Below are 27,594 nucleotides of genomic sequence, written 5' to 3' on the forward strand. Positions count from 1 at the left end.
TAATAATAGAAGCTTTCCTTTAATTTTTATTGAAAAATTAAGAAATTCACCACATGTGCTCATTTTGTTAAATTGCCGCACAAGGCAGTAGATGTTGCCTTTTTAGTAAACCAAACAGTAGGAACAAAAGAATGACTACTGTAAATTGGAGATCAGATGTGTTTTCATTGTAAAGCATAGCTACGGTTTTTTGTTTAGTTGATTGGTTTTGAATAAGAAAGAAATACTGAGTACAAGAAATTGTAGGGATTATTCTTTGGTAAAATGGAAATTATAGGAAATTCTTATTATTTTAATATTATATTGAGCTAAACTGTTGTGTAAAAATACTTGCAGATATTAACGTGCTAACTTAAGCAATGTTACTTTGCCTAGTGTATCTTGATCCAGGAAACACCTGTCTCTATTAAAAGGACAAGAATCATGTACAGTGTAATCCAATGAAGTAAAACTATCAACATTGTGCTGGATTTGTTTCAGCAGAGGCTGCTCTAGCCATAGGCAAACAAGGCAGCTACCTAGGAAAGCAAATTTGGTCATGCCATTCCCCAGTGAGAAGGTAGGTTTTTGTTTGTTTAATTGATTGGCACTATTTTTCTCTCTCCTGTTACCTGTAAAGGATAATTGAGAGAGAGAGTATTACTCCTTCCTAGAGTTCAGTTTTACTAGTAAAACAAAAACACTACAAAATCTTCAGCCTGCCTGTTTGGCTGTCCCTAAGATTTGTCCTTTGAGCTATCCAGGGCTTAACTCCCTATCCCCTTTATATCCTGTTTGAATCACCACAGTATGCATCCGATGAAGTGAGCTGTAGCTCACGAAAGCTTATGCTCAAATAAATTGGTTAGTCTCTAAGGTGCCACGAGTCCTCCTTCACTTTAAGAAGGGTATCACATCTTAAATATCTGTTTTCTGCCACCAACAATTTAAACAACTTTCACTTTTCCAATGGATGAGAAAGTTCACTATTCATTTAGACCAAATCTTTATCACAGTATTAAAATAGCCAACCTTCTTTGGGGCAGTTTGCTTTGGTTTCATCACTGAAGTCTCCACAGTCATTGTCACCATCACAAGCCCAATGACTTGGTATGCATCTGCCAGTGGAGCATCTGTACTGATTACTGGCGCATGAGTGAACACAACCCAACTCATCACTTCCATCGCCACAGTCATCATCTGTGAACATTCAGAGTCAACATGAGAAAAAGAGCACCAGACCAGCTTTAAATGGTGCAAAATCTGAATAGAAGCCTGACGCTCATGAGAAACGTTAATAAATGGATGCAACAATGCTGCGTTCACCGTTTTCGTATCTACAGTGTCCTTGAGAAGAAAACAGAGAAGTGATAGCCAGTATGTTAAAGTTCTATATATTGCTTTCTCTGCTGGATCATACCAAAACCAGTTATGTCATTACGAGCAATTCCCTGTCCTGTCTTAGCTATATAAGGTGGCCCTTTTATGCAATTGGGTGTAAAGACTTGTGTTTTGGTAAAGACAAGACCTTAGTTTTATTCACAACAAAGTCATGCATTAGACTGATGAATGGGCTGCAGATAACCGTTTCAGAGAACTTAAGGCCAAAATGAAAATCTCAGATCAGAATTAGCCTTTTAAAATAACACAAGGGAAAGGCTCTCATTACACATTTAGAAACAGATAGCTGGAGAAAAAAGACAATAATTAATTCATCAAAAGGGGGTTGAAATGGGCTTCCTTACTTCAATACTGTCTGATGATTCCTATAATCTGTGATTGTGATTCCCAAGAAAGGGAAAGATACTGCATTAAACACTAAAGCTCACTTTGCACACTTGTCCAGCCAAATATACATTCCACTGATCATTTTATTTTAAGGAAATGCTCTGATTCTTGGTCATTCTTATTACCAAATATTGTCTCATATTGCATTCTAATCTAATATAATTCAGTATATTTGCAATGATGTTCCAGGTTTAACGCCAAGAGCAATTCTTATTTCTACTGCATTCTCCCAGGTTTCACAACCTTTAATCTTAAATCAGTAAAATAAAGCCATTACGTTTATTTTATGCAGGGCTACAAGCTGGATTTACTCTAGTCCCAGTAGGAAATGAGTATTTTTATCAAAAGTACCCCCAGCCCCTTAATTAAATCAGTTTAGAATACTGAACATTTGGTACTTGCCTGAGTCACAGTGCCATTTGCTACTAACACATCTTCCATTTTTGCATATAAATTGAGTTAGTGGTTCACAGGTTGGGAATTCTGCAAAGGATATGAAGGCATCCAACATGAAATGTGTTAATGACTATACCAGATTTAATTTGTATCCCAGTTATTTGTGTCCCCTCCCGCATACATGCACAAAGGCAAAGGAGAATCATTAAATCACATATTGAAGTGGCCATTGCTTCAGGAAGATAATTTCAACATCTTTTAAATGAGTGTCTCCTAGTTACTAGAAGGGAAGGTTAGTCATGTGCTGCTGAAGGACAATCAGTAAATGCTGTAGTGCTATCAGAGCAAACAGACACTACGGAGTTTTACCAGCTAAACCAGTTTTCTTTAAATGAACAACAGCTGGAAGCAGCACCAAGCTCTGCTTCTCTAAAGTGTATGCAGATGTTACAAAAGTGCTGTTCTCTCCATGAATACAGAGAAAAGTAGGGTTAAAAACATCCTCTTAGTATTTTTTTTAAAAAAAGAAAGGACAATGAAATCTGATATGATTTACACAGTAGAAAAAATCTGAAAATACATCTTTCTGCAAAGAAATGAGTTTTCTTGAATAAAGTTATAAAAATGCTATGCAGTACCTGAAAACTAAATAGAAGAATTACTCACTCTAATTCACTGATTTGGGTCTGTTTGAGGAGTAAGGTGCTACTCAGCATGAGTAAAGGCACCACAACACAGCTATAAATTAAGTTACTAATTCAAAACCTCCATGAGGCAGAAGCAATATTGCACTGTGCTGTCACATACAAGATTATATTCTGGCTACTTACACAAAAGTTTAAAAGAAAAGGGGAGCAAAAAGGTGCAAAGGGCTTTTGCACTGAGGGTCAGCTAGAATCATGATGCTTGTGCTTCTTGAGTGCTTGAGAGTCCCAGTGGCTGCAGAGTGGGAGCAAATGATGCATTGGCAATTAGCAGGGACAGGAGCTACTCCTAGGCAAAACTCATTCCCTCCCTTCCCTTACCCAGCACACAGAGAGCTTTCTGTCTGATTTAGCACACTGCAGGCAGGATGATTCTAGCTATTTCTGAAGTAAATTTAATTGTAAAGTTACACCCCACCCTGTCAAATGTATGCATCATAATACTAATGATGAAATATAGCCTGAAATGTGAGAAATTACACTTTCAAAATGTTCACTTTTATCATAAAATGTCTGATTGCAATGTAGCTGCTAGTAAAAAGCAGGAGATGAAACAATTGGAAAATACAGAAGTGATACAAAGGGACATGGAGACTTTAGAAATACAAGTAGGAAATAAACTGCTCTGACAGTTACACACCGCAGGTCACCATTAAAGAGAGAATACTTACAAACAGTTCTCACATATATTCCAGTCAAGCTATCAGAAAGCTAAAACACTGGAATATGTACAGAGCTACAAAGTAAAGGCTCAGCCACACTGCAACTCCAAGTCTACCCATGTTTTTCTAATACTCTCATCCAATTCTAGTTAGAACAAACAGTTGAGTTGTGTCCAGAGTTTTATTTTCATAACAATACCAAGTGTAAACCAAGTTTGTGCATCCAGCGTTACCATAATGCTTAGCTGTGTTTGTATCAGTGCAGTTTGAAAAAATCTGGGTAACCACCCCCATAGTAGGGAATAGACCTCCGGAAGGATATGCATATCAAGCACCACCATTAGCTAAAGGAACAATAGAATCTACATCCCTTTCTACGCTGGAATATTTTGGTGCTGGAACCTCTGCCACAATTGTTGAATGCCCTATGTTCACATACACAAAAGAATATTTACAAAGGTGCACAAGTGCTGCCAGCAACACTGAAACTGAACTTTCTTGGAGCAAGTCTCTGCACTTTTGCCTGCATTGGCTTACTTCACTTCTGCACCTCTACTGCATAGAGCAAATGTTGGTGTTGCAGTTGCTACATCGCATTTGGTCCTCCCAGCACCAACCCACAATGTTCCTGCAACTCCTTCAGGGACTACTCTATGCAGAAATTCCTGTAATTCCAATTACTTTCTTGTTTTAAATTAGTGCAACTTCTGTAGTTTTTTGCATACAAAATTTCCATTTCATATAGTACAATGCATGCAGTTGTCTTGGTTTCAAAGAAGTAATACTGATACTGATACATTTTCAATAAATGTATTTCAGACATTAACAAATGCTAATTTATATATTTCACATTTTATTTTATTTTTAAGTCTCTCCAGACTGCTAGTGTTTATACAATGAACTGTTTCAGGAGTAGAGAAGAACTGTTGTAATTTATAATATTGCACTTGTTATGCAGTGTGGACAAAGCATAGATTATCATATTGCTAACAGAGTTTAAACTAGGAGAAAAGAAGCCTAGCCAAACTGGTTATACAAGTTTAAAAGGGAAGGGAGGTGCCCATCCACCTACTGTTCCGGGCCTCTTGCAAGGACAACCCATGAGCAGTTGTCACAATTACTAATTCAGCATTGACAGGTTTCAGAGTAACAGCCGTGTTAGTCTGTATTCGCAAAAAGAAAAGGAGTACTTGTGGCACCTTAGAGACTAACCAATTTATTTGAGCATAAGCTTTCGTGAGCTACAGCTCAGGATGAAGTGAGCTGTAGCTCACGAAAGCTTATGCTCAAATAAATTGGTTAGTCTCTAAGGTGCCACAAGTACTCCTTTTCTTAATTCAGCATTAATTACGTAGCCTATAGAAACAGACCATGTTGAAAGTCAGTCGTGCAACCAAGAAGCTCAGCTATATCGAGGTTGACCAGATAGCAAGTGTGAAAAATCAGGACAGGGGGTGGCAGGTAATAGGCGCCTATATAAGAAAAAACCCCAAATACTGGGAGTGTCCCTATAAAATCGGAACGTCTGGTCACCCTAGTTAGGTCATAGATAGGACCTAGAAAAAACTATTTATTGGCTAACTGACAATGAAGGGAAATAATGAGTCTAGGATATTAACACCCAAGGATGGAAAGGAATTGTTTGAGACTACCCAAAGAGTATAAAAAAAAATGGGATGAAACTGTGCATAGAACCTTTGGCAAAACAAGAAAGCCGTTTTCTGGTTTTCTAAATAGATCTATCAGACAACGAAATAGTCTTCCAATAGATATTGGGACTTCTGCATTCCTTTAACACTCAGCTATACAGATAAATTGAGACTGTATTATAGGAAATAATACTGCAATGACAAAGGAGTTCTTTGTTTTTCTAAATACACACAAGTTTAATAATATGAACTATCTCCTTATGACTATGACTTGCTTTAATCACTGCATTTCTGGATTTAGATTTACATGTGCTACTGTCTTTTGTGTAGTAGCTATGCCTATTATTTGAATTTTGATTATCTTTTAAGGAAGCAAAGTGAAAGCAGTGGGCTTAAGCAGAATCAAAGATAAGGTAACAAAAGATTAGAAGAGGCGAGAGAGTTGCATCAAGTAATCAATACAACTGGAGATCAGAGAAAGTATCAACAGACTGAAAAGAAGCAGCTGTTAGGTAGGGCGAAAAGAAAAGTAAAAATGCGGATGAGATCACTTTTGTCAATTATTCCTGGAGATTTTGTTTCTTATTACCTAAAGATGTCTGTTTTTTGTTGTTGTTGTTGTTTTTTCAAGGACCAGCATGTCTCTGCCAAAGCTTGCTCTGAGACAAATGAAGATGTGCTAATGATATGGGAATTAGTTATGAACATGCTTCATGCATTTCAAGTTTTCTAATTTAGCTTTACTGAAGTCTTAGATATAAATATTATACAGATCAGACTAATAGATCACTTTTGTAAGATGCATTCAATTTGTACATTAAAACTAGATTCCTTTTTCCTTTTTCAAACATATATCCTTTCAAAACTAACGAGAAGTCTGGAGGCACCTTAAAGACTAACAGATTTATTTGGGCATAAGCTTTCGTGGGTAAAAAACCTACTTCTTCAGATGCATGGAATGACTTGGAGCATGGAATTGGATGCATGGAGCCTTTCAAAACTGTGTTCTATGTTATGTTCACCTGTGAGGCCTAGATAAAGACAAAGGAACTAATTAAAATGAATTGAGATGGGATCTTCCTATCTCAACATCAAACTCAGAGTCCTCTATGGCAAAAATTTCCTTGATGACCTTATTTATGAAGGAAAGCATAGTTCCTCCTTCAGGAAGACCCAATAACCTTATATTAAATTTTTTTTCTCTATTTGCCAGATTTTTCAATTGATTTTGCATTCTGGCAATTTCAGCATAATTTTTTATTGATTTGAGCATGGGTTTTAGAGTGTCTGTCTCTAATGCCCCTGAATCAGTGTGCCTCCTCTTGAACTTTTTCTTTGATGTCCTGTATGTCATCTTTATTATCACACAATGTGTTGTGCAAAGAGCCACTTGCTCAGTAAGCCTCTTGGCATTTGTTTTAGAATTTTGTGGGGTTTGTATGTTGCAGATTTAGATTTCCCATGAAGAACTTCCTCCACTCTGTCAGGGACCTGGACAGGGTGTGAGGAACTAAGTCCTCATCGGAGCAATAGGCTAGTGAATCCTAATAAAAATCAGTAACTTCAACTTTGTTTTTTCCTGTAAAACTACTTCTCAGGATTCTTGAAAGTTGCTGTATTTGTACTTTGGAGGTGACAGTGTGGATTAAATTGATCCTGGTACCAGTTTCTGATCCTAACCACCAGACACACTCTAATTTTCAGCCCTCCACCGTCTTGGGAGAAATAACCGTCCTCTGAAGTGGCAAAACTATGATTTTGTGTAAGTATCAGAGTTGCCAATTTTGGTTGGGCATATTCCTGGAGGTTTCATCACATGACACTTCCTGGAGACTCCAGGGCAATCCTGGAAGCTTGGCGACCCTAGTAAGTATATGGAAATTGCTGAATCAACAGGGGGAGCCAGAGTTATTCAAATGCATGAGGAAAAATGCAGTTTAAAAACAAGGATCAGTCATAGCAACACACACAAAAATAGGAAATAAAGTATGATTTTGTCTCTCTTGAAAAATAATATTGCATACAGAGACTATTGTAAATTATTTAATAGAAGTATAATTGGTAACAATGTTTTTCATAGTCAGAATCCTACAGTATACTCATGCTTGGCATCCAATTGTGATATAAAATGACAAGTGAAGCATTAAGCACATAAACTACTGTTTATAGTGCTTGTGTATGAAACGACAAGAGGATTAAAATGTATAAGTGAAGTGTAAAGTCTGACCACACTGAAATATTAAGAGTGAACCAAGTGGATACTGAAAAAGTGACAAGAAAAATTCAAGATAACCTGACATGATGATACAACCAATACCCTTTGCAAGACATTATAAAGAATGTCATAAACATGAAAATAAATAAATAAACTGAAAAATCAAAAAGCATAAAACAGCTAGCTGAACTGGTCAGATGAACTACTGTATTAACTGTCACATAATAGTATGATGTCAAATTCTCTTTGTTACTTAGACCGATATGTTCCTTTCCCTCTCTCAAGCAAAGCAGAAGGGACCCGTTTGATGAATGTCAGCAGAACAGTTATTTGAAAGCCTGCACAGAGAGGAAGTGTGGCTACGTGAAACTGTCCCTTACCACTTTGCAACTACCCCAAGACTCTCACACCATTTACATAGAAGAGTCACATTAAATATACAAAGAGGTTATTGACTAAATGTAGAGAGAGTGGGGAAATAAACTATAAAAATATATTCTTTAACTTAAGTAAATGCTACACTGATCAGCTTTCAACATTTTTATATGCCCTGTGAAATTTGTCACAGTGGTCACAGGATTGCAGCTCTCTGGGGAGTTACCCGTGCTGCCAGTGCCGGTAAAGGAGTCTAAGGATATGTAGAACCACATCAGCTATAAATCAGGGATTGGGCAGTCTGTATCCACAGATCCATATTTTGCAGCCACTCCCTTTCCTCCTCCCCTTCCACATCTGTCCACTGTAATCAGTGCAAGTCCATGGTATAAATGCAGCCATTCTGAATCAGCAGATTTTACAGGAAAAGTTACTTGCTGTACATTTGTATGAAGGAATAGTGTTTACAAGCTAAGATGAAAGTAAAGAACAGTTTAGTCCACAATTTTCTCCTCTAAAAACATCCTTCATTCTGTACTACTGTATTTTATCTTAGTTTGTCTGAGAGACACTAAACAAATTAAAGTTGGATTTTGCTGCATAAATGCACCTTTTCAAACGAAGGATACTCCCATGAATTTGTATTGAAATGACAAATAACTATAGAAAGATTTCAAATACATCAGCTTGCTGAAATTTAAAGTCCATGAAGCTTCAAAATTTTTATATTTGCCACACAAACTTCAAGGGTTCTCTTTTTGAGACACCAATCCTGCAAATACTTATGTATATACTTAATTTTAGACATGTGAGTAGTCCCATTGAAGTCAGTGTGCTAAAGTTAAACACGTGCTGTTTTTTTCAGGATTGAGACCTGAATTTTTATACCTCAGCATTTTTTTTAATACAACTACCCTGTTTAAAGTGTGGCATACAGAAAGTAGAAAAATTAGGAATAGTTTCTGCTATTCCTTATTTTAATTTCTGCTAACAATTATGCACAGGAACACAAAGAAAGAGAGTATCCTTAATTAAGCATCTGTTACCTCATTCTAGGCACAAATAAAGATATGCTCGTAGAATCGAACCCTCAGATAGACCAATATCAAGGGTGCAATATATGTGTTTTTCTTACCGTATGTTCACTTGCATGAAGAATGCTGAGTGAACAAGCGTTCAGCATCATAACTTTTTAAGTGCTACGAGGACAGAGATGAAAACAAATGGCATCTCCTAATTAACACATTACCTTTCCTCTCATATCTGCATATTTTCAAGTAAGGTGTTAAAATAATTTGTCAAACGTTCAGCATCTTGTACCTGGATGCTAGAGATATGCAAAAATGCTAATATATATAATACCTAGATTTGGCAGAGGCTCAAGGGACTTCTAAAAATGCTCTCTACCAGCAAATGCAACTTTAAAAGCACCACAGGTTTTACCTTAAAGGTATTCTGACTTGCCTCTGCATTCAAATAGTTTTATTTTGCTTTTTCAAAGCATGTGATTGATTCTGAAGTAAATAATCTGAATGATCAGTATTCTACTGTGATGCTCTGTATCCTGGGGAAACACTCTACATCCCTCAAGTTCATCTCTATAAAATGACTGTGTGGTATCCAATGCAAAATTTGTCATGTTGGGTGTTTTCGGAAGGCTCATGATGCACTGAGCATGGTTGTTATAGTGATGTTATAGTAATTGTTATAGGTTATAATTTCATGTATGGAGTTATGAGGCTGAAAATGTATCCTCATGGTTTAAAACAAGCCCAGGCAAAAACTCTCCAAGAGCTGAGAGGCAGTTCATGTTCATGCTCATCAGGGCATGTATGGGACAAACCCAGCCCAGCCTCACAGGAACAAAGGACGCTGGCCTAGACAGCAACAAAAGAATCTGTTGGACTGTCGAGGGAATCACCCCCCTTCCTTTGGTCAGTATGGAACTGTGATGAGGTAATGCTCAACTGACTCTGAAGGTGGGGTGGGCAAAGCCAAGAGGGAAGAAAGAACATGATAAAAGGGAGAGACGTTTGCCATTCTCTTTCTCTCTTCCACCTACATCTATAGACGCCACACCAAGTGACTTAAGCACTGATCAAAGGGGAGAGCCTGACTGAAGAGAAACCAGCCAGTCTGTGGGGAAAATCATCTAAGTTTGTAAGGGCATTGAAAGTGCTAAGATCAGTTTAGAATGCATTTTGCTTTTATTTCATTTGATTGAATCTGACTTGTTATGCTTTGACTTATAATCACTTAAAATCTATCTTTATAGTGAATAAATCCGTTTGTTTATTCTACTTGAAGTAGTAAGTTTAGTTCGAAGCATGTCAGAGATTCCCCTTGGGATAACAACCCTGGTACATATCAATTTCTTTGTTAAATTGATGAACTCATATAAGCTTGCAGTGTCCAGCAGGCATAACTGGACACTGCAAGACAGAGGTTCCTAGGGTTGTGTCTGGGACCGGGGATATTGGCTAGTGTCATTCAGTTGCACAATCCAAGGGGCAGCTTACATGCCAGAGGCTATACATGAACAGGCCAGGAGTGGGGGTTCTCACAGCAAAGCAGGGTAAGGCTGGCTCCCAGAGTCAAGGACCGGAGTGACCTAGCAGATCACTGGTCTGGATAACATGAGAGGGGAACGTCACATATACTGTACTGGCTTTCAGTTTACCTTCACTACACTCAGTGAGGAAGGTGAGAAGATGAGAGAAAAGAAGGGATGAGTTAGAGAGAAGTTAAAAAAGGAAAAAAGACAAGATTAATGCATTTGATTTTACAATTCCACCATCCTGTAAGTTTTTCCATGATACCAAGTAGGGCCCTGACTCTGCAAAAACTTATACTTCAAGCATATGAGTAGTCCCACTGAAGTCAATGGGTACTATGACTGTATCATAGTGGGGGGCTAGATGCATAAAAATATCCTTTGCTTGACTGAATCAGCATGCTCAAGTCTTTGATGTTATTGCCCTGTAGAGACTGGTTGTAATCAGTATTGTGTCAAAGTAGGAATTATATGGTTAATTTCTAAAATTTTTATTTGAGGGCTCATGTGACAAGACGACACACTCTGGCAAGATACTGGGGAGACATGCTGCTCTTGCAGACAAGAGAATCAGACACAAGCTTTGATCTCTGAAAGCATGTGAATGAGTAACTTTTTTTGTCTTACGTTAAGAAAAAATGAAAATAACCTGCCTAGATAGACTTTAGGCAATGCAAACTTTAGGTAAATTAAGGGATCAGTTTATTTTCGCTTAATACATTTTTCTCTATGCTTTTAATTTTCTTTTCTTTTTCTTTTAAAAAAGAGAACTGCTCTCTGTTCAAAGAATTCACACTGTTTTCCTTCCCCAAGGACAATAACTGCACAGACACATAAGGAACTATCAACTACAAAACTCTGAAGTTTTAAAGGCATTTAACTCTTGTTCTGGTCTAAAGGGCAAAGATTGGAGAATTGTATCACAAGGAGATGTGTTTCAGACAGCCAAGGAAGTCAGTACAAGTGAGATTCTGAGAGTCCAAGGAGGAGTGAGAGTAGCAGGTGGCCCTAAAAAGGTAACAAGGGTGTAAGCCTTAATACTACTGAAAGCTAACAAAGATTCTCTAGAAGCTAAAGGAATGGAGACCCACATTTTGGGCGTATAAGGTTCTGCATGCATTTGAAGTTTGTAAAAGGACCATGTTGTCTTCATGTATATTGTATCTGTATATGCTGAATGAGATGAAAGAATAGTAAAACGAAAGGTAGGCAGAGATCTATCTACTATTGACTAGCTGCTGAGCTGGCGCAGGTGTGTTTTTTGTTCCAGCTAGTATCTGAAATATCTCACACTCATAAAATGTGCTCCAGATAGTCCTATTCCTCTCTAAAAGAGATATAACTGTTATTATATATGGACCCAGCAGAGAAAGGAGATAGACACACACAGGCAGAGCTGATTTAAAGCACAGCTGTCTGTGGTGGAGATTTTATTGTTATGACAGCAAAACTTAAATGAAAACCAATGTGAGGCTATGCCTCCATGAACACAGACTACCTAACAATTTAAAGGGACAGGAAACTACATTACTCTACCCTATTTTAAACCACTTTCCTAATATTTTACATGACTAACATAAAACACTATATAAACTAAGTAACATCTGCAGGTGGACTACTGCAGTCTCTTAAATTGCAAGGGATTATTCTATTCTAGGATAGAAACTCACTAACTAAACAATTTATAAATTATTGGTTTTCACACGTTCTTGGGATAACATGGTGATGGTGGTGTTGCATTGTGCTGAAAAACAGGAATTGCCTGTGGTAAGGAAGCAATTAGATCTGGTAAGGAATTAACTCGATCTAAGTTTCTTCCACCAAGTCTTCAAAATTATGGGTTGTAACGGAAGGAGGTTCAATTGGAGGAACAGAAATTCTACTGGGACATCCCTGGACTCTGGTACTTAGAAGCAACAACTGATCCATATGCCATTCCCATAAAATACCATTAGATGGTTTTACCATGAGTGAAACAAGTTCCATGCATTTTACATTTTTTCCCAGTACCACATTCCACAGTTGCAAGTCCACACTAAGTCTCTTACTTGAATAAAAATGATGATGAGTCTTACGTCAATCAATTTGCATAGCTTGGGATTTGGCTACATGTGAGGCAACATCAGGACACAACAGGTACACAAAGACTGCTTCAAGAAAAGCATTCCAGGTGATTCTTGGGTAGTAGCATATGGTATGTTCCTGTAGGTAAGCAAGAAATTATCTAATTTCTGCTGATGACTCAAAATGTACTTGTTAGCTCTTAAGGTATGCTTAAGTATCTGTTCAAAGCACTCCACTAGTCCATTTGTATCAGGATGGTATAGAGCACAACATTATGTGCTGATGTCCATTTGAAGCTAGGAACTTCTGAAACTCTTCAGAACAGAATTGAGGTTCATTGTCACTCACCAACTGTAACAGCAAACCAAACTGACTGACTGAGGTATAACTATGTCCAATGGTCTTAGTAGCAATAGTAGATGTCATTTTGGTCATTTTGAATGGGTATCAACTACAACCAAAAACATACAGCAATCTAATAGTCTTGCAAAGTATATGTGAATACGCATCCAAGGAGTCTGAGGTCAAGACCAGATGAGCTGGGCCAGGATCATGACGAATTTGCTGACATGTAGTACAGCATGTCACCTTTCTCTTAATGTCTTTGTCAATCCCCACCCAGCAGTCATGGATCTGGAATATGGCCTTCATTCGTACAATGTCAAAATGACCTTTGTGAAGTACTTTCAAAACCTGAGATTGAAGTGATTTTGCAATGATTACTCACAGTCCCCATAAAATGCAATCTTGAGTAGCAGATCATTCATATTGCTGTCACGCAAATTGAATAAACTGAGGATTCTTAGAATCCAGCACTGTACCTTGTAGTACCATTCCCTTTCACAAGAGAAAGCACATCATCCTTAGCAGTTTCTCTGTTGACATGTTTACTAGTGCCTGTCCGTCAAATTGAGATAAAACACTTTGTCAGACATTTCTTTGGACTGATGGGAGCTTGGGATGACAGATGCATCAGACCATCAGAATTGCCGTTTCGAGTCTTTTTATGGAATTGAATAGGATAGGAATGAGCTGAAAGAAAGAATGCATATTGTTGCATGAGAGCTGCAGCAAATGACAGAATTCTATGTTTCAATCCAAAAATTGAAAGTAACAGGCGATGATCCATCAGCAAGATAAAATGTCTACCATACAGATAAGTATGGAAGTTCTGAAATCCAAAGATAATGCTGAGAGCTTCTTGCTTCATTTGTACTTGTTCTTCTTAGAGGTAGTGAGTGTTTGTGAAACAATGGCAATTGGTTTCTCCCTGCCATTAGGGAAAACGTGGGAAAGAACTATACCCACTGCATATGGTGAAGCAGCACAAGCTAATTGCAGTGGTAATGAGGCACCAAAGTGCCTAAGAACTTTGGCTGATGTCAAGAGTTTCTTTGCTTCCTTAAATGTACACTCACTCTTTAGTCCATTTCTTCTTTGCTTGTAACAGTTCATGTAAAAGTACCAATATTGTCGCCAGATGAGGCAGAAATTTACCATAGTAATTAAGCAGTCCTAAGCATGAACATAACTGTGACACGTTCTCTGGTGGTGGCACTTGAAAACACTGCCTTCTCTTTCTCTGGCAATTTCCTTTAGACTCTGACATCAATTACATGTCCCAGGAATTGACCTGAAGGTTTGAAAAACTCATATTTTTCTCAACATATTCTCAATCCTTAGTCTTTCAAGCATTGCAAGACAGCATCCAAATGTTGAAGATGACCCTCTTGATCCTTCCCTGCAACAAGGATGGCATCCAATAGAATTGAACTCCATGCAGTCCCTTCAGAATCTCATTCATGGCTTCCTGGAACAGGGCAGCTGCCCTTGTGACACTGAAAGGCAACCTGTTGCAACAAAATAAGCCTTTTAGCATGTCGGTTTTGAGGTATTTGTGAGATGCCAGATCAATCTCTATTTGTAAGTATGCATTGAGAAAATCCAATTTACTGAAACACTGTCCTCCACTAACAGTAGCAAACAAATATTCAATATGAGGTAGTGGATACTGGTTAGCATAAAACTGGATTCAGGGTCACTTTGAAACCTCTACAAATTTGACAGAGGCATCTTCCTTGATCAGTGGTACAATGGTTATAGTCCACTCAGTGTGTGAAACTGGTGACATCAATCCAGTGTTCTCTAAAGGGTCCAAATCAGCCCCCAGAGTCTTCAGAGCATACAGCACAAGTCTGGGCTAACATGATTTTGGCTGGTTGGCTGACTGAACCGTGAGCTTGACTGACACACTGCTCATCTTCTCCAAGGTGATCACCTTGATCTTTGTACAATTCACCTTGAACTTCTCAAGCCAAGTTCTGCTAAATAATGGTGGATACTTCCCTTCTATCACATACAAGGGGAAAACAATGGATTGTCCATCTATTGTCATTTGGAATATCCCTTTTCAGACTAACTTTTCTCCAGAATGAGTCATCAAAACCATGGCGGTTTCTTCCAGAGGAACTTGTGATAAAGTCTGATGTGACAAAATCAGTGAAACTGCAGCTCCAGTATCAATATCCATTCTTGCAGGAACTCCTTTTCTTACTCCAGCTTCTGATAACACATACAGTGCGAGGTCTTGGTCAATGTTAGTAGTGCTCTTGTCTTTTTCCACATTATGAATTCCTGATTTCCATCTTTTCTTAGGTTCAATCTTCATAGTGTCTTGGATGTTTGGTTATGCTGTGTTGCTGACTGATGAACTGTGAGACAGATTACAGTAATATATCCTTTCTTCTGGCACCTTCTGCAAATGACCTGGCATGCCCAGCAGTCCTCCTCAGTGTGGGTAGTTTATGCACAATGGCCACATGGAAATTCCTTAAGTTCCTATGGTTCTCTGTCTCACCGATTCAGGAGGTGAACTTCTCAGTACACACTACATTCCAGAGAATCCTTCTCTGTGGTTTCCATGGCAATAGCTACCTCAACAGCTTTCTTGAATGTAAGCATTGATACAGATAGTTACTTTTTCCTGTATCTGGTCATTGTGTAACCCAGAGACAAACTGATCATGAAGGATATCACTTAATATTTGTCCAAACTGACAATGCTCTGACAACTTTAACCTTGGAATAGCACGAAATTTTGCTACCAATTCTCCACTTCCCTGATGTCGCGGATGGAACCAATAATATTCTGATATCTTTGGTAGAGTAGGAGAAAAATGTTCCTGTATTGCTATAGTAATTGTGGCATACATGGCAAATCCAGGCACAGCTGGAGACAAGAAGTCATGCAGCAGTCCATATGCCTTAGGACCTATCACTGTGAGCAAGGCTGAAACTTCTTGTCTGTCTGGAATGCAATTGCAGGCTGCAAATTAGTCTAAACATTTGAGGTACAACACTCATAAACCTGCAGTTTTCACCGAACTCATCAACCTTTCCCACACTAGTTGCCGTTTTTCTGCTGGGCTTCTCACCCTCCCAGATGCCTTCACTTCCACAGAGAACCCATCATCCCCCACCCCCCCGCCTTTTTTTTTTTACTGTGCAGCACTACCGGCACTTGATCTCCCCCTACTGGCTGTGTGCTCATACTACAGCCTTTGATTGTACTTGGGTTCCTTGGGCTGGCTGCAGACCCTCAGTACAAGCTAAAACTGCTTCTCTCTCTAGCTTACTTGAGAACAAAAATGGATGCCCTCCCCTCCCTATTCTGTCTTTGCAGCAGCTAGGCAGCAGAAAACTTCTGCTGTGTTCTGTCTTTAATTGCCAACTTCCCCTTCTCTAACTAGCTGATTCCAGCTGTACCTGAAGCAAAATGCAGCAGCTGTTTTCCACCTTCTGTGTCCAGGTGAACATTTTTCTTCCTTTTAAAAAAAATAGTATGTGCTTACTTTTTCTTCTTCTTTTTCAGGCAGTAGAAACCACTAGACACTCCTAGGAAAAAAGATCCTCATTGCCAACATTTTATATCTGGACCCAGCAAAAAAGGAGATAGACACACACAGGAGGAGGTCTCAGAGTGGTAGCCGTGTTAGTCTGTATAAGCAAAAAAAAACGAGGAATACTTGTGGCACCTTAGAGACTAACAAATTTATTTGAGCATCCTGATTATCACTACAAAAGGTTTTTTTGTTTTTGTTTTCCTCCTGCTGATAATAGATCACCTTAACTGATCACTCTCGTTATAGTGGGTTTGGCAACACCCATTTTTTTCATGTTCTCTGTGTATACATATATATATCTTCCTACTGTATTTTCCACTGCATGCATCTGATGAAGTGGGTTTTAGCCCATGAAAGCTTATGCTCAAATAAATTTGTTAGTCTCTAAGGTGCCACAAGTACTCCTCGTTCTTTTTACACAGGAGGAGCTGATTTAAAGCACAGCTGGTCTTCTGTGGAGACTTTATTGTTCTGGCAGAAAAACTGAAACTAAAACCAAAGTGAGGCTGTTGCCTGAGGCTACGTCTTCACTTACCAGGGATCAATGCTGCTATGATCAATCAGGAGGGGTCAATTTAGCAGGTCTACTGAAGACCTACTAAATTGAACACAGAGCACTCTCTGGGTGACTTCGGTACTTCACCAGAACAAGAGGAGTAAGGTAAATTGACAGGAAAGTGTTGATGCAGCGCAGTGTAGACACCACAGTAAGTCGACCTAAGCTATGTCAACTCCAGCTACATTATTCACATAGCTGGAGTAGCATAACTTAGATCGACTTACCCAAGTAGTGTAGACAAGGCCTGAGTAAACACAGGATGCCTAATGATTTAAAGGGATAGGACATCACAATAACAGAGATATAATGTTAAAACTTCTCACTCTTAATCAAACTATGCCCTTTACCAGGATCTTTAAGCACCGAAATGTTCGTTAAGTCTATCTATCCCAACTTGACTTTGGAAAGATAGCATTCTCCATGCCACTACCATTTTGTTGTTAGATCCTTTATACTCATATGTTCTACTTTTTGGAGCTTGTTGGCAATCTGAGATCAATTTTTAATACTATATTGGTATTTGCTATTGTTTTGGATGATTACTCTCTTTCTTACTTTCTTTCTTTCAATTATATACTTCTCTCTCTCTATTTTACCTATATACACGTAGAATTGAATACAGCTATATGACTGCTATTTATTATACTTACATGTATATTCTATACTTTTAACAGTATATCTGGCATGACTTATTATTTGTCAGGAAGCTAGTAGAGTTTCCTTGAGTCGGTAACTGATAGCTTATATGTTTCCATTTTGAAAAAAGAAAACCTTTTAGTTTTAATAAAAAGTGAAAGGAAAAAGCCAGCACAGTGATAGGAGAAGTACTAATGAAAGCTGTAACCATGCGAATGTGATCAAATAAAAAAGCTATTTTTAAAGAAACTTTTGGCAGTTCTAAGTCAAGACTTGTGACATGTAACCTTTTAAACTTTTTATTGAAAAAAAAAATCTAAAAGCAGAACAGAATCATTACTAGACTAACACCTCTAAAGGTTTTGGGACAAAAAGGAAAGGATCATGAAGCTTAAAATAAAAATGTGCTAAAAAAAACATGACAATCAAGACAAGAGCCCCTAAAATTGGCAATAAAAAGTTTTATATCTCTTTTAATAAAAAAATGTAAATTAAAAGAGGTCCTGGACAAAACACTACAGAAAGGTGACTACACTAAAGACTATGAAAAGTCTGGAGCAATGAGAAGTTTCAGAAAACATAAAATAAAACTGCAATGATAACACTTTCTCAGGTACATTCCTTTTATTTTAGATTTATTTTAAGTAAGAAACATTTAATATATTTTAATAGTGATTACTGGTGGAATTTTCAGAAGTGCCTAATAAAATCAGATGCCTGATTCTTATGGAAAGTAAATGGTATTTCAGTTTCTAACTTTCCTAGGTGCTTTAGAAACTCTCACTCCAAGTTTACATGGTTAGAATGTCTGAAGCAGTCAATAGCTTACAAGTATTTTCAAATACTCTCTTCAAAGACATTTTCTTCTTTTCATCACTACTAGATTATCAATTCTTATCCTCCCCAAGTACAGCATATAAATTAGCAAGTCAGAAATTATATAATTATTATTTAGTGAATAGGAAGCATCTTGACAGGGCTTCTTGCAGAAAGCACATGACATGGCTGCTTTGAGACCTATGCTAGTTACTTGTGAGTAAGGCTACATTTTAGTCACAGGTATTTTTAGTAAAAGTCATGGACAGGTCACAGGCAGTAAACAAAAATTCACGGCCCATGACCGTCTGTGACTTGTACTATATACCCCTAACTAAAACTTGGGCTGGTGCTGGGAGGTGGCCCAGGACTCCATGCGTACTGGTGTCACAGTAAAATTGCCCCATGGAAATATCCCAGTCACAGTAAAATTGCCCCCCATAGGGTCCAGTCGGTAAGCACCAGCATTGTATATTGCTAACGCCTATATATGCATATGCATGGGATAGGATTTTGGGAGGGGTTGAAGGTGTGAGCATGGAGCAAAAGATTCCTTTGGAGGTTGCAAGAGGCTGAAGGGGGAGGAAGGGAGAAAGGAATGGGTTAACTTGACAATCTAGCTAGGTCTGAAGATAAGAAGGTGACTCCAGGCACCCAAGGCCAATGCACACAAGCAGACTCTCTGATGCCAAGAAAGACGGGACCCTGGATTCCAACCCCAACCAGCCATGAGAAAGGAGAATTGAGCTGAAGCGAACTGCAGGGTCTCTGAAAACTAGTGAGACTGCAAATGTCAGCAAGTAGAAAAACAACAGTCTTGCGTCCCTGAAACCGGTGTGTTTTGGGAAAGCTGAGGAAGCCATGGACAGCCAGTTTGGACTGGTACAAAGAGCACGGGGGACAGAGGTCCCTGAACAAACACCCGCAGAAGAACCCAGGGCTTAAAAAATCCTCTCAAGACCCAAAGCAAGTTGGAGATCAACAGTAAACCCTGGACGGCCTGTGCACAGGACAGAACTCTTGTCCACCCTTCCCCCTCTTCTTCTTACGTTACACCCGGGCTTGGCCAGCCTCGAGTCGTGCGTGTGTGAGTATGAAAGCGGGTCAGGGCTCGGGCACTAACTCTTTCTTCTTTCCTTTGAGGGACGTGGGGAGAAACCAGCACTCACTGCTGTTATTTTTTTTAAGCTTTAAGCTTTAAAACTTAGTCACTTGGTGTGCTCCTTCATCTCATCCCTTAAATATCCTGCGGCCTCAGCCTGATCACCTGACACCCCAGGCAGATTGGTAACATAAATCTGTCCCACTGGGGGGTGGTCCAGGACCCCTGCGGGTGCTGGGGAGGGGGTGTTAGAAGGGCTGGCAGGCTCCCTACTGAGTTCTGAGCAGCTCCCCGGAAGCAGCCTCTAGGGCAGGGAAAGCTAGGAGGGCTCTGCGTGCTGCCTCCACCATGAGCTCCAGCTCTGCAGCTCCCATTGGCCGGGAGCCTCCCTCCTTCTCCCCACCCTGAGGTAAGCACTGCCCCATAACCCAACCCCATAACCCAACCCTGAGCCTCTTCCCACACCCAAACTGCTGATGGCCCAGGGGCTGCCCAAGTGTTTGGGCAGCCCTTGAGCCAGCCACATTGGCCATTGCAAAAGTCACAGAGGTCACAGAAAATCATGGAATCCATGACTTCTATGACATCCGTGACAGACACACAGCCTTACTTGTGAGCTTCCAGTTAAATTTTAAGGTGTTCATTTTGATTAATAAATCCCTGACTGACTTGGGATCAGCCTACCTGACAGATCACCTCTCCCCATAGCTACAATCAGCAGAAGCTCAGATATTAGATCCCTCTTGCTGTATTTGAGAGAGGTAGAGTTCTCTGTAAAGTGCCACAAACACAATGATACCCCTCCGGTTCCAGTCTCAAATAGTCTGGATTTGTTGACTGTTGTAATAGTTGGTTTTACTAATTTACCCTAATTTGAAGCTCAATTGTAAAAAGTGAATGAAAGGTAAAAAAAAAGTCAAAATAACCTATAACAACAAATGTTGATGGGGAAAGGTACAAAAAAGGGACAGAAAGGCTGAATTAAACTAAACAGAGGCCTACTGGTATAATTCAAAGACTGTGTTAAGATTATGCCTGGTAAACAAGACCAGTATACAACCAGAAATCGATGAACCAAAATTGGTGTATTGAAAATTAGGCCTAATTGGTGAACAAAATAAGGAAAGGATGGGCTATTCCGCCCATCTCTCCCCTTTTGGGGTCCTGAAAAAGAGGCTTTGAGGGGAAAGTTGGCAACCATAATGGCTGACTGAAAGATGAGAGAAAGGGAAGGAGTAAGCTCCACCATCATGGCTGTTACCCTCATTGTCTCCCGGGACTCTGGACCTTCTTCTTCATAATCCTGAGATATGTCCTGACCAGACAAGGCCAGAAAGAGGGACCCAGATGACATCACCATCTCCACCAGCTCAATCTCAAACACCACATCCTCACCCCCATGTGTCCTTTCCTTTACAACCTTATTTCTTTTCTTTCCTCTCTCTCTCTCTCTTTCTTCCTTCTGTCTATTAAGAGTCTGGCTTAGTTGTCCAAGACTTGCTATGCTGCTGTTAGCCTGTGAACAGAAACAGGCAGCTAAACCAGTGCCCTAAAACAGCCCATACTGTTACAAGTTTATCAGGTCTTGGGGTGGCTGATAAGACTGAATGCGGTGACAGGTTGCAAATGAGAGTGAATGCCAGAGACAGAAACTGAATTTTCTCTTTGCTATTATTTTCTCTCCCCTTTCGTATGAGTAGGTCTTGTTTTGTCTTTTAGCAAACAGGCTTTAACAACAACAGCAACCAGCCCCTCTCAGTTACTCTTTTCCTCAAACAGATTTTACCATCTTTAACACCTTCTCAGAAACTGCCAGACAATCAGGCAAGTTTTTGTTTTGTTCTGTTTTTCCCCTTCTGGGATGTTGTTAAAATCTACTGCTTAGATTTTGAATGCTTTAACTGTTTTTCCTTCTTTTTTGTATCTTTCATAAAGGTCCAAAGTATCTTTAATGGTGTGATTGCCATGGTAGGAAGCAGGCTGAGGTCGCTGTATACCAAACCCTAACCCTCGTTTAAAACTGTTTAAAATTGGACAGCAACTGGATTACGTTAACACCTTTGTTCATATATTTAATCTAAATTAATATAACATGACATTCAGGGCATGCTGAAGGGCCTATTTATTTCATTTGGCCTTCAAAGAGAAATATGGGGCTGAGATATAGGCCAAACTGTGGGGGGTGATAGTATTTGATTATGAGTTGCTGCTTGGTAGTGGAAATGAGCTTCTAAATCAAAATAAATAAAATAAAAGTTTTTAGGGCAGAAATGCAGTAATTATTTATTGATTCAATAAAAATTAAAAAATCCTACTATATCTTGTCTATTTGGTTCTTTACTTACATAAAGAGCTAAAATATCCTTTAAAATCCTCTTATTTCTCTTTTTATACCAGACTTTAAATCTTCACTTGATGTTTTTAATGTCCAGTTTATGTAGGGTAAATACTTAGTAACTTACCACATGATGCCATTTCATCTGTTTCATCACCACAGTCATCCTCCCTATCACACAACCATGATTTTGGAATACAACGTCCATTCCCACAAGAAAACTGATCAACTTGACATGTTCTTGCTGCAATGACAAAGGCACACAAAATCTTAAAATCTTAAAAGCAAGAGATAGAGTACAATCTGCTAGATCATTCAGTCCATGGCTTTTCTTAGAACTAACTTAGCAGGTGGAGGTCTAAATGGTATTTGCTTTGCCCTTGACTGAGTTCTATCCCCATCTCCTTTCCTCTCAGTGGAATTGAAGATACCTGCAGGACTGTACCCTTATCATTACATTCAATCATTCATAATGGATTTCACAGTAGGTGGGAAATTTGTGAGGTTTCACAGAATTATGCAATTACAGGAAATTAAATGTTAAAACAATATTAATGTTGTAGTCAAAATCATCAAAAATCTGGAAATGCCAAAGTAGGATTAAGGCTGGCATTCTCAAAGAAGGCAAAAGAAGTTAGACATCCAAATCCAACTGAATTCCAGAGGAAGTTGGGTACTTAATTTCCCTAGTCTCCTTTGAAAATCCAAACCTAAATATTCAGAGCAGTGATTAGTACTTAAATAAAATTAATTCAGAATTAGATGATCCAGTTCATATTACCAATTAACCCTTCTCCCTATCAAATGTGCAGACAGTTGCTTGCTATATTTAATTAGTTCTGTGTATTATGGTTTTCTTTCCACTTTAAGAATTAAATTGATGGTTTAATCTGGTTTGTAAAGAAATCATGTAATTGCTCACCTGACATCAGTCATCCACCAAGGTTTATAGACACATATTGACAATGAAGACAAAGGGAATAATAGATTTTCATTATAGTAAACCAGTTATTATTTTTACACACCACTGAAGTGTCTTTTGGGAACACTGGACCTAATTCATTTCCGGCATAATGCCATTAACCTTAGCGGAGTTATGGCAGGGATGAATTTGGCCTATGGGGTGTGTGTGTGTGTGTGTGTATAGATATATATATCTTGTAAATACAGGCTTCTTCCAGATGCACATAATATTACACTACTTCAGATGCTCTTTGTTGCTGAAGATTTAGCTAATGTAAAATGAAAAAAAAATCCTTATGATTTTTTTTTCTTTTAGATTCAGTTCAAGTGACTATGATGGGCAAAGTGCTAAACACTTGATCTTTATTGCTTCAAGAACATTTGTACGCATTTTGATGTGTGCTTTAGGTTGTTGTCATGTTGAAAAATAAATCCTCTTCCAGGTTTCCTCCCTGATGGGATTATTTTGATGTTATTATTGCTTAACACATTGTCAGCTATGCCATCAAAATAAAAAAATAGCTCACCAAAATCTTCTGGAATAAATACAGTCCTACACTGTGACAATGATGATCATAACACTCATCATCATCATGGTAAATCCCCCAAAAGATGTGGATTCCTTGTAAATCGTGTGCCATCTTGTACAGTCTCTGGCAGGATGCTTAAGGTAGTCTGATTATAAATGCAGTTTATATCCATCACTGGCAATGTTACTGTGCCACCAAAGCTTTTGGCACCCATGTGATTGCCAGCCACGTATCAGCATTCCTTGGTACACACACTTGAGAATTTTTTGGTCTGCCATCATTATAATACCAAAAAAGCTGAGAAAACAAACCAATGGTGATGGAGATAATTGCTGGATTTGGTTTTGAATGTCCTGGCTTCTGATCTTGTCTTGCCACTTCACTTGGAGCAGTTGATGGAGACGATTATTCATTATTAGTGAATAATAAATAAAGTAAAATAATGACAAATACTCAGCTGATGTAAAAGAGCACAGCTCCTGCATTTAATGGAGCTAACCAATTTACACTAGCTGAGATGACCCTAATACTTCACACCTAATAAAGCACTATTCATCCACATATAATGCTTAACAGCAGGAGTCAGACTCTCCTTGTTTAGAGCTTCTCCATACTTTCTGCATATAGAAATCTTTCTATCAGAGTAGGCATGTTCAGCAGTGCTTCATAAAAACATACAACTTTGTTCCAAAACAGTTTACCTTTTCAAAATTATCTTGAGCAAATGCCCAGCTAAATTCATTGGTGTGGGGCTTTGGCAGAAGTAGAAGAGAATAAGACAAGATGGGTCCTCATGCCAGCTCTTGAGAAGAGGAATTTACCAGCTCCTTATTGGATGAGCGTCTATCCTCAGCTTGCGCTCTCTCTCTCTCTCTCTCTCTCTCTCTCTCACACACACACACACAGATCATGCCCCAATACACCATGGAAGAACTTATGCTGGTACTCCACAGTTCCACTGTGGGATTATGGGAGTGAAGCTCAGAGCAACCTGCTTTTTCTTGAAACTGTTCCCTTCTGAAACCCCAGATTTCAGTCAATATCAATTGAACCAGCATTAACCCATGCCATGTCCCTATGGTGGGGCAGTCTCAAAGCCAGCTCGCATAGTGGTCAGGCAATGGCTCCTCAGTTCTTTTTAGTCCCTCTTTTCCAGAGGGGGACCCTGCTGAGTCATATATCGTGAGCCTCAGTCCCTCCTATGTGTTTCCTCTTCTCTCTTCAGGGCTCTGTCACAACAGTGGGGTGGAGGGAGGAAGATAGAGGGAACCAAGCCCTCCTGATCTGCATGGTCCCAACCCTGGATGTTGCAGTCTTCAGATGACCTGTTGGTCTACCCCAAGTTAAACTCCCCTCTGGGTCTTCTCCAACTAGGCTGCAGCCTCTCCCTTTTGGGCATGATCAAAGTCTTACTAGTAGGAGGTTAATTTCCCAGGGGTAAGGGGTGTTGTTCAGAGGCTCTTGTGGCTTCTCACCTCCAAAAGGAGGGGGGATTTGGATCACTTCTCCCAGAGTGGTCTTACCTGCACAGCAGTCACTTTGCCCACAGGCTTCAACTTCACTTCCTCGTGCAGATTGTAGCACCTTCCCCTGGCCTGCCAGTGCCCTTTCAAACTGTCTCTTCACCTAAAGCCCTGCATGTGCTGAAGGGGGTACGCCTCCTTAGCCCAGTATTGCTCCTGGGTTTGCTCTGGGTTATTGGGTGTGTAAACTCCATCACCGTTTCCACAACAGCTGCAGCTGAACAGCTATAGGGGAACTCAGCACACTGCAACAAGTTCTTGCTGGAGCGACGCTGCATGTTGGAGGAGGGTAGGAAAAGAGAACTAATCTGAGCTGCACAAAAGGACAGTCAACCTATGTATACAGGATGGCTTCAGCCTCCACAAATTCAGGGTTGCACCTCCCTCTACAATCCCTGGATCTGCAGAATTGGGACACTTTGTCCCTTTTACACTCAACGGCCCCTCAGATCCTTCCTCTACAACTAGGTGAGCTTTGCAACATTTGCATGGCCCCTGCAGTGAAGAGGCAACCTAGCCATGAACAGATTATCAAAGTACTGGACATAGTAATTAGAAAGTATATTTTATTTTCATATTACTGTCTATAAACCTTGAACAACAACAGCACTGATCCAGCTAATCAATAACATACAAATATCAGACAAGCAAAGACTGTATAACATTACACGTTGTAACTTTAAAACTTTTTTTTTAAATATACTTTAGTTTTAGGAGGCCTCTTGGTATATTTACTGACATGAAACTTTGTAAAAGGTTTCACAAAGGAATTTATCTATTTCAAATGGAAACAACTCACCACCTATATGACTCCAACTATGTAATCAGCCCTTAAATTTTCATTACTGGTAACATACATAAATTATATACTAGTTACCAGTCAGGCAGGATCCAGTCCATCATTCCTATATAAACTACAGTTAACCCTCTATTTTTGCTCACAAAATATAGTTGTTTGTGTCATTGCCAATAGGTGAAGTGGACTGCAGAGAGAAGAACAAATAAGAATCTCATCCCACGAAGCCTGTTGAAATAAATAACCCTTACCCAACAGACCCTTGTATTCACGTAAACAGATCAAGACTTTTACAGGATCTGGCCTAAACTGCACTTGGGTATGAACAATAAAAAGCAATTAAAATGCATATTTCTCTGTACTATGGGGTGAAGACTGTAGTTCTCTAATTCCCATCCTTTTTACCTAGATTATTAGAATGCACATTATGATTTGTGTGACAGGCTTCCTTTAGAGTTTCAACTGAAACTGCTCTCTAAAATGTGCCAATTTGCACTCCACAATTTAAAATCAATTAATGTACTAGAAACCCCACTAGATAAAAGTCATTGATTTCTTACTTTGCTACTATAAGTGAGCATTTTTTCCTCTTGTTCTTTGAAACAGCCAACATAAAGAATCAGAAAATAAATGAAATATAGTGTAGTGAAAGAGATTTTTAAACAAAATTTGAAAGGAAGGATGTTTTTGTAAAGCATCCACACAGTTTGGTTTTAGGACATTTTAAGTCAGATAATATGGATTCAGGGAACATCACTATGTGTGTATACATGCTGCCAATCTCTTTCTTTCACTCAGTACTTAAATAGAATAATAAGTTTACTGCCTATTTTTCAACATTTATCAGACTACTAATGACCTCTCTAGAATGGTCTACTGATTTGTACTAAAGACTGTATGTTTCTGTGCAAGAATGGACTGGTTTAGGACTCCTAGATTTATTGTAATGAGACAGATTATATGGAAATATAAATAGATGAGGTCAAACGGGACTTCCATATAAAACCCCATACATAAATAATATAACAAATACTAAACTATTTGCAGATGAATTCAGGGGAAACTGAGTAAAATTATATTTGTCAAGGTAAAAAGCAACAAGAACAAAATGCTTACTTGTCAGATGACTTACATCACAGTATGATAACAAACTACATTCCAACTGCCAAGAAAGATTTAGCAGGGGCAAGTTTGCGTCCAAGTAGTGCATTGACAGTCAACCCATATGGGTAGATTAAGTGCCAAATTACTTTGGAGAGCAAAGTAAAGTACAGGGATTAAGTAAAATATAATTTATATTCTAGCCCTAGTGGCATCAAAATCTGAATTCATTTAAAACTGCAATAATCAGATCATCGGCAGTAGGTTGGTTCAGCTCAGTTCAGAGTACAGGCATGAATTTTTATTGAAGTGGAATTTAGATAAAAGTTATTTAACCACATCCAAGTAAAGTTTTTACCTGCACAGGTTTCATTTGATTCATCTTCATTATTGCCACAATCATTAGCTCCATCGCAAAGCCACCTCTTGGGGATGCAGCGGTTATTCTGGCACTTAAACTGATCATCAGGACAGCTATGATTGACTAGGAAAAAAATATTACTTTCTCCTAAGCATACCATCAGAAAGAAACATGATTATATTAAGTTTCACTCATTGAAGAACTAGAGATACAATTAATATGATTACCCCATAATTTATAATCTTCATAGCTCGGAACTGTATTGCAAACAGGTAAAGTTGAGTCCCAGTTAAACAGTTGCTGAAGTATTTCAGATATAATAATACAAAATCTGGACACTCTATTGAAATAAAAGGAGTTATACAAGTGTAAACAGGTATCAGTGAGAGAAGAATAAGGTCCATAAGATTGTATAGTCTTTATAGGAATGGATGGCTAAAGATTGTAGGTAAATACCCAGCTCCACTGAAGTCAATGATACAATTCCTAGTGACTTCAGCAGGGCCAGATTTCACCTTGCATTTTTCATAAACATTATGAATAAGAGCCTTAACTAGCATAACTCAGTATAACTCCATTGTAGCT

The 27,594-nt window shown here is 38.8% G+C and overlaps 1 protein-coding gene across 1 annotated transcript in view; it reads right to left on the reverse strand.

Annotated features, from left to right (window-relative positions):
• Positions 1–27,594, reverse strand: part of LRP1B (LDL receptor related protein 1B) — a gene marked incomplete at its 5' end in the record, with an annotated part of 885,246 nt that overhangs the window by 508,212 nt on the left and 349,440 nt on the right. The window contains 4 exons of the mRNA XM_084642729.1: positions 1,012–1,179; positions 2,170–2,250; positions 21,863–21,979; positions 27,007–27,132. Coding sequence (XP_084498855.1) covers positions 1,012–1,179; positions 2,170–2,250; positions 21,863–21,979; positions 27,007–27,132 — 492 coding nt within the window. The remainder of the gene's footprint in view (positions 1–1,011; positions 1,180–2,169; positions 2,251–21,862; positions 21,980–27,006; positions 27,133–27,594) is intronic.

This window comes from Lepidochelys olivacea (assembly GCF_965140295.1).
Source record: "Lepidochelys olivacea isolate rLepOli2 genome assembly, chromosome: 11".
Lineage (NCBI taxonomy): Eukaryota > Metazoa > Chordata > Testudines > Cheloniidae > Lepidochelys > Lepidochelys olivacea.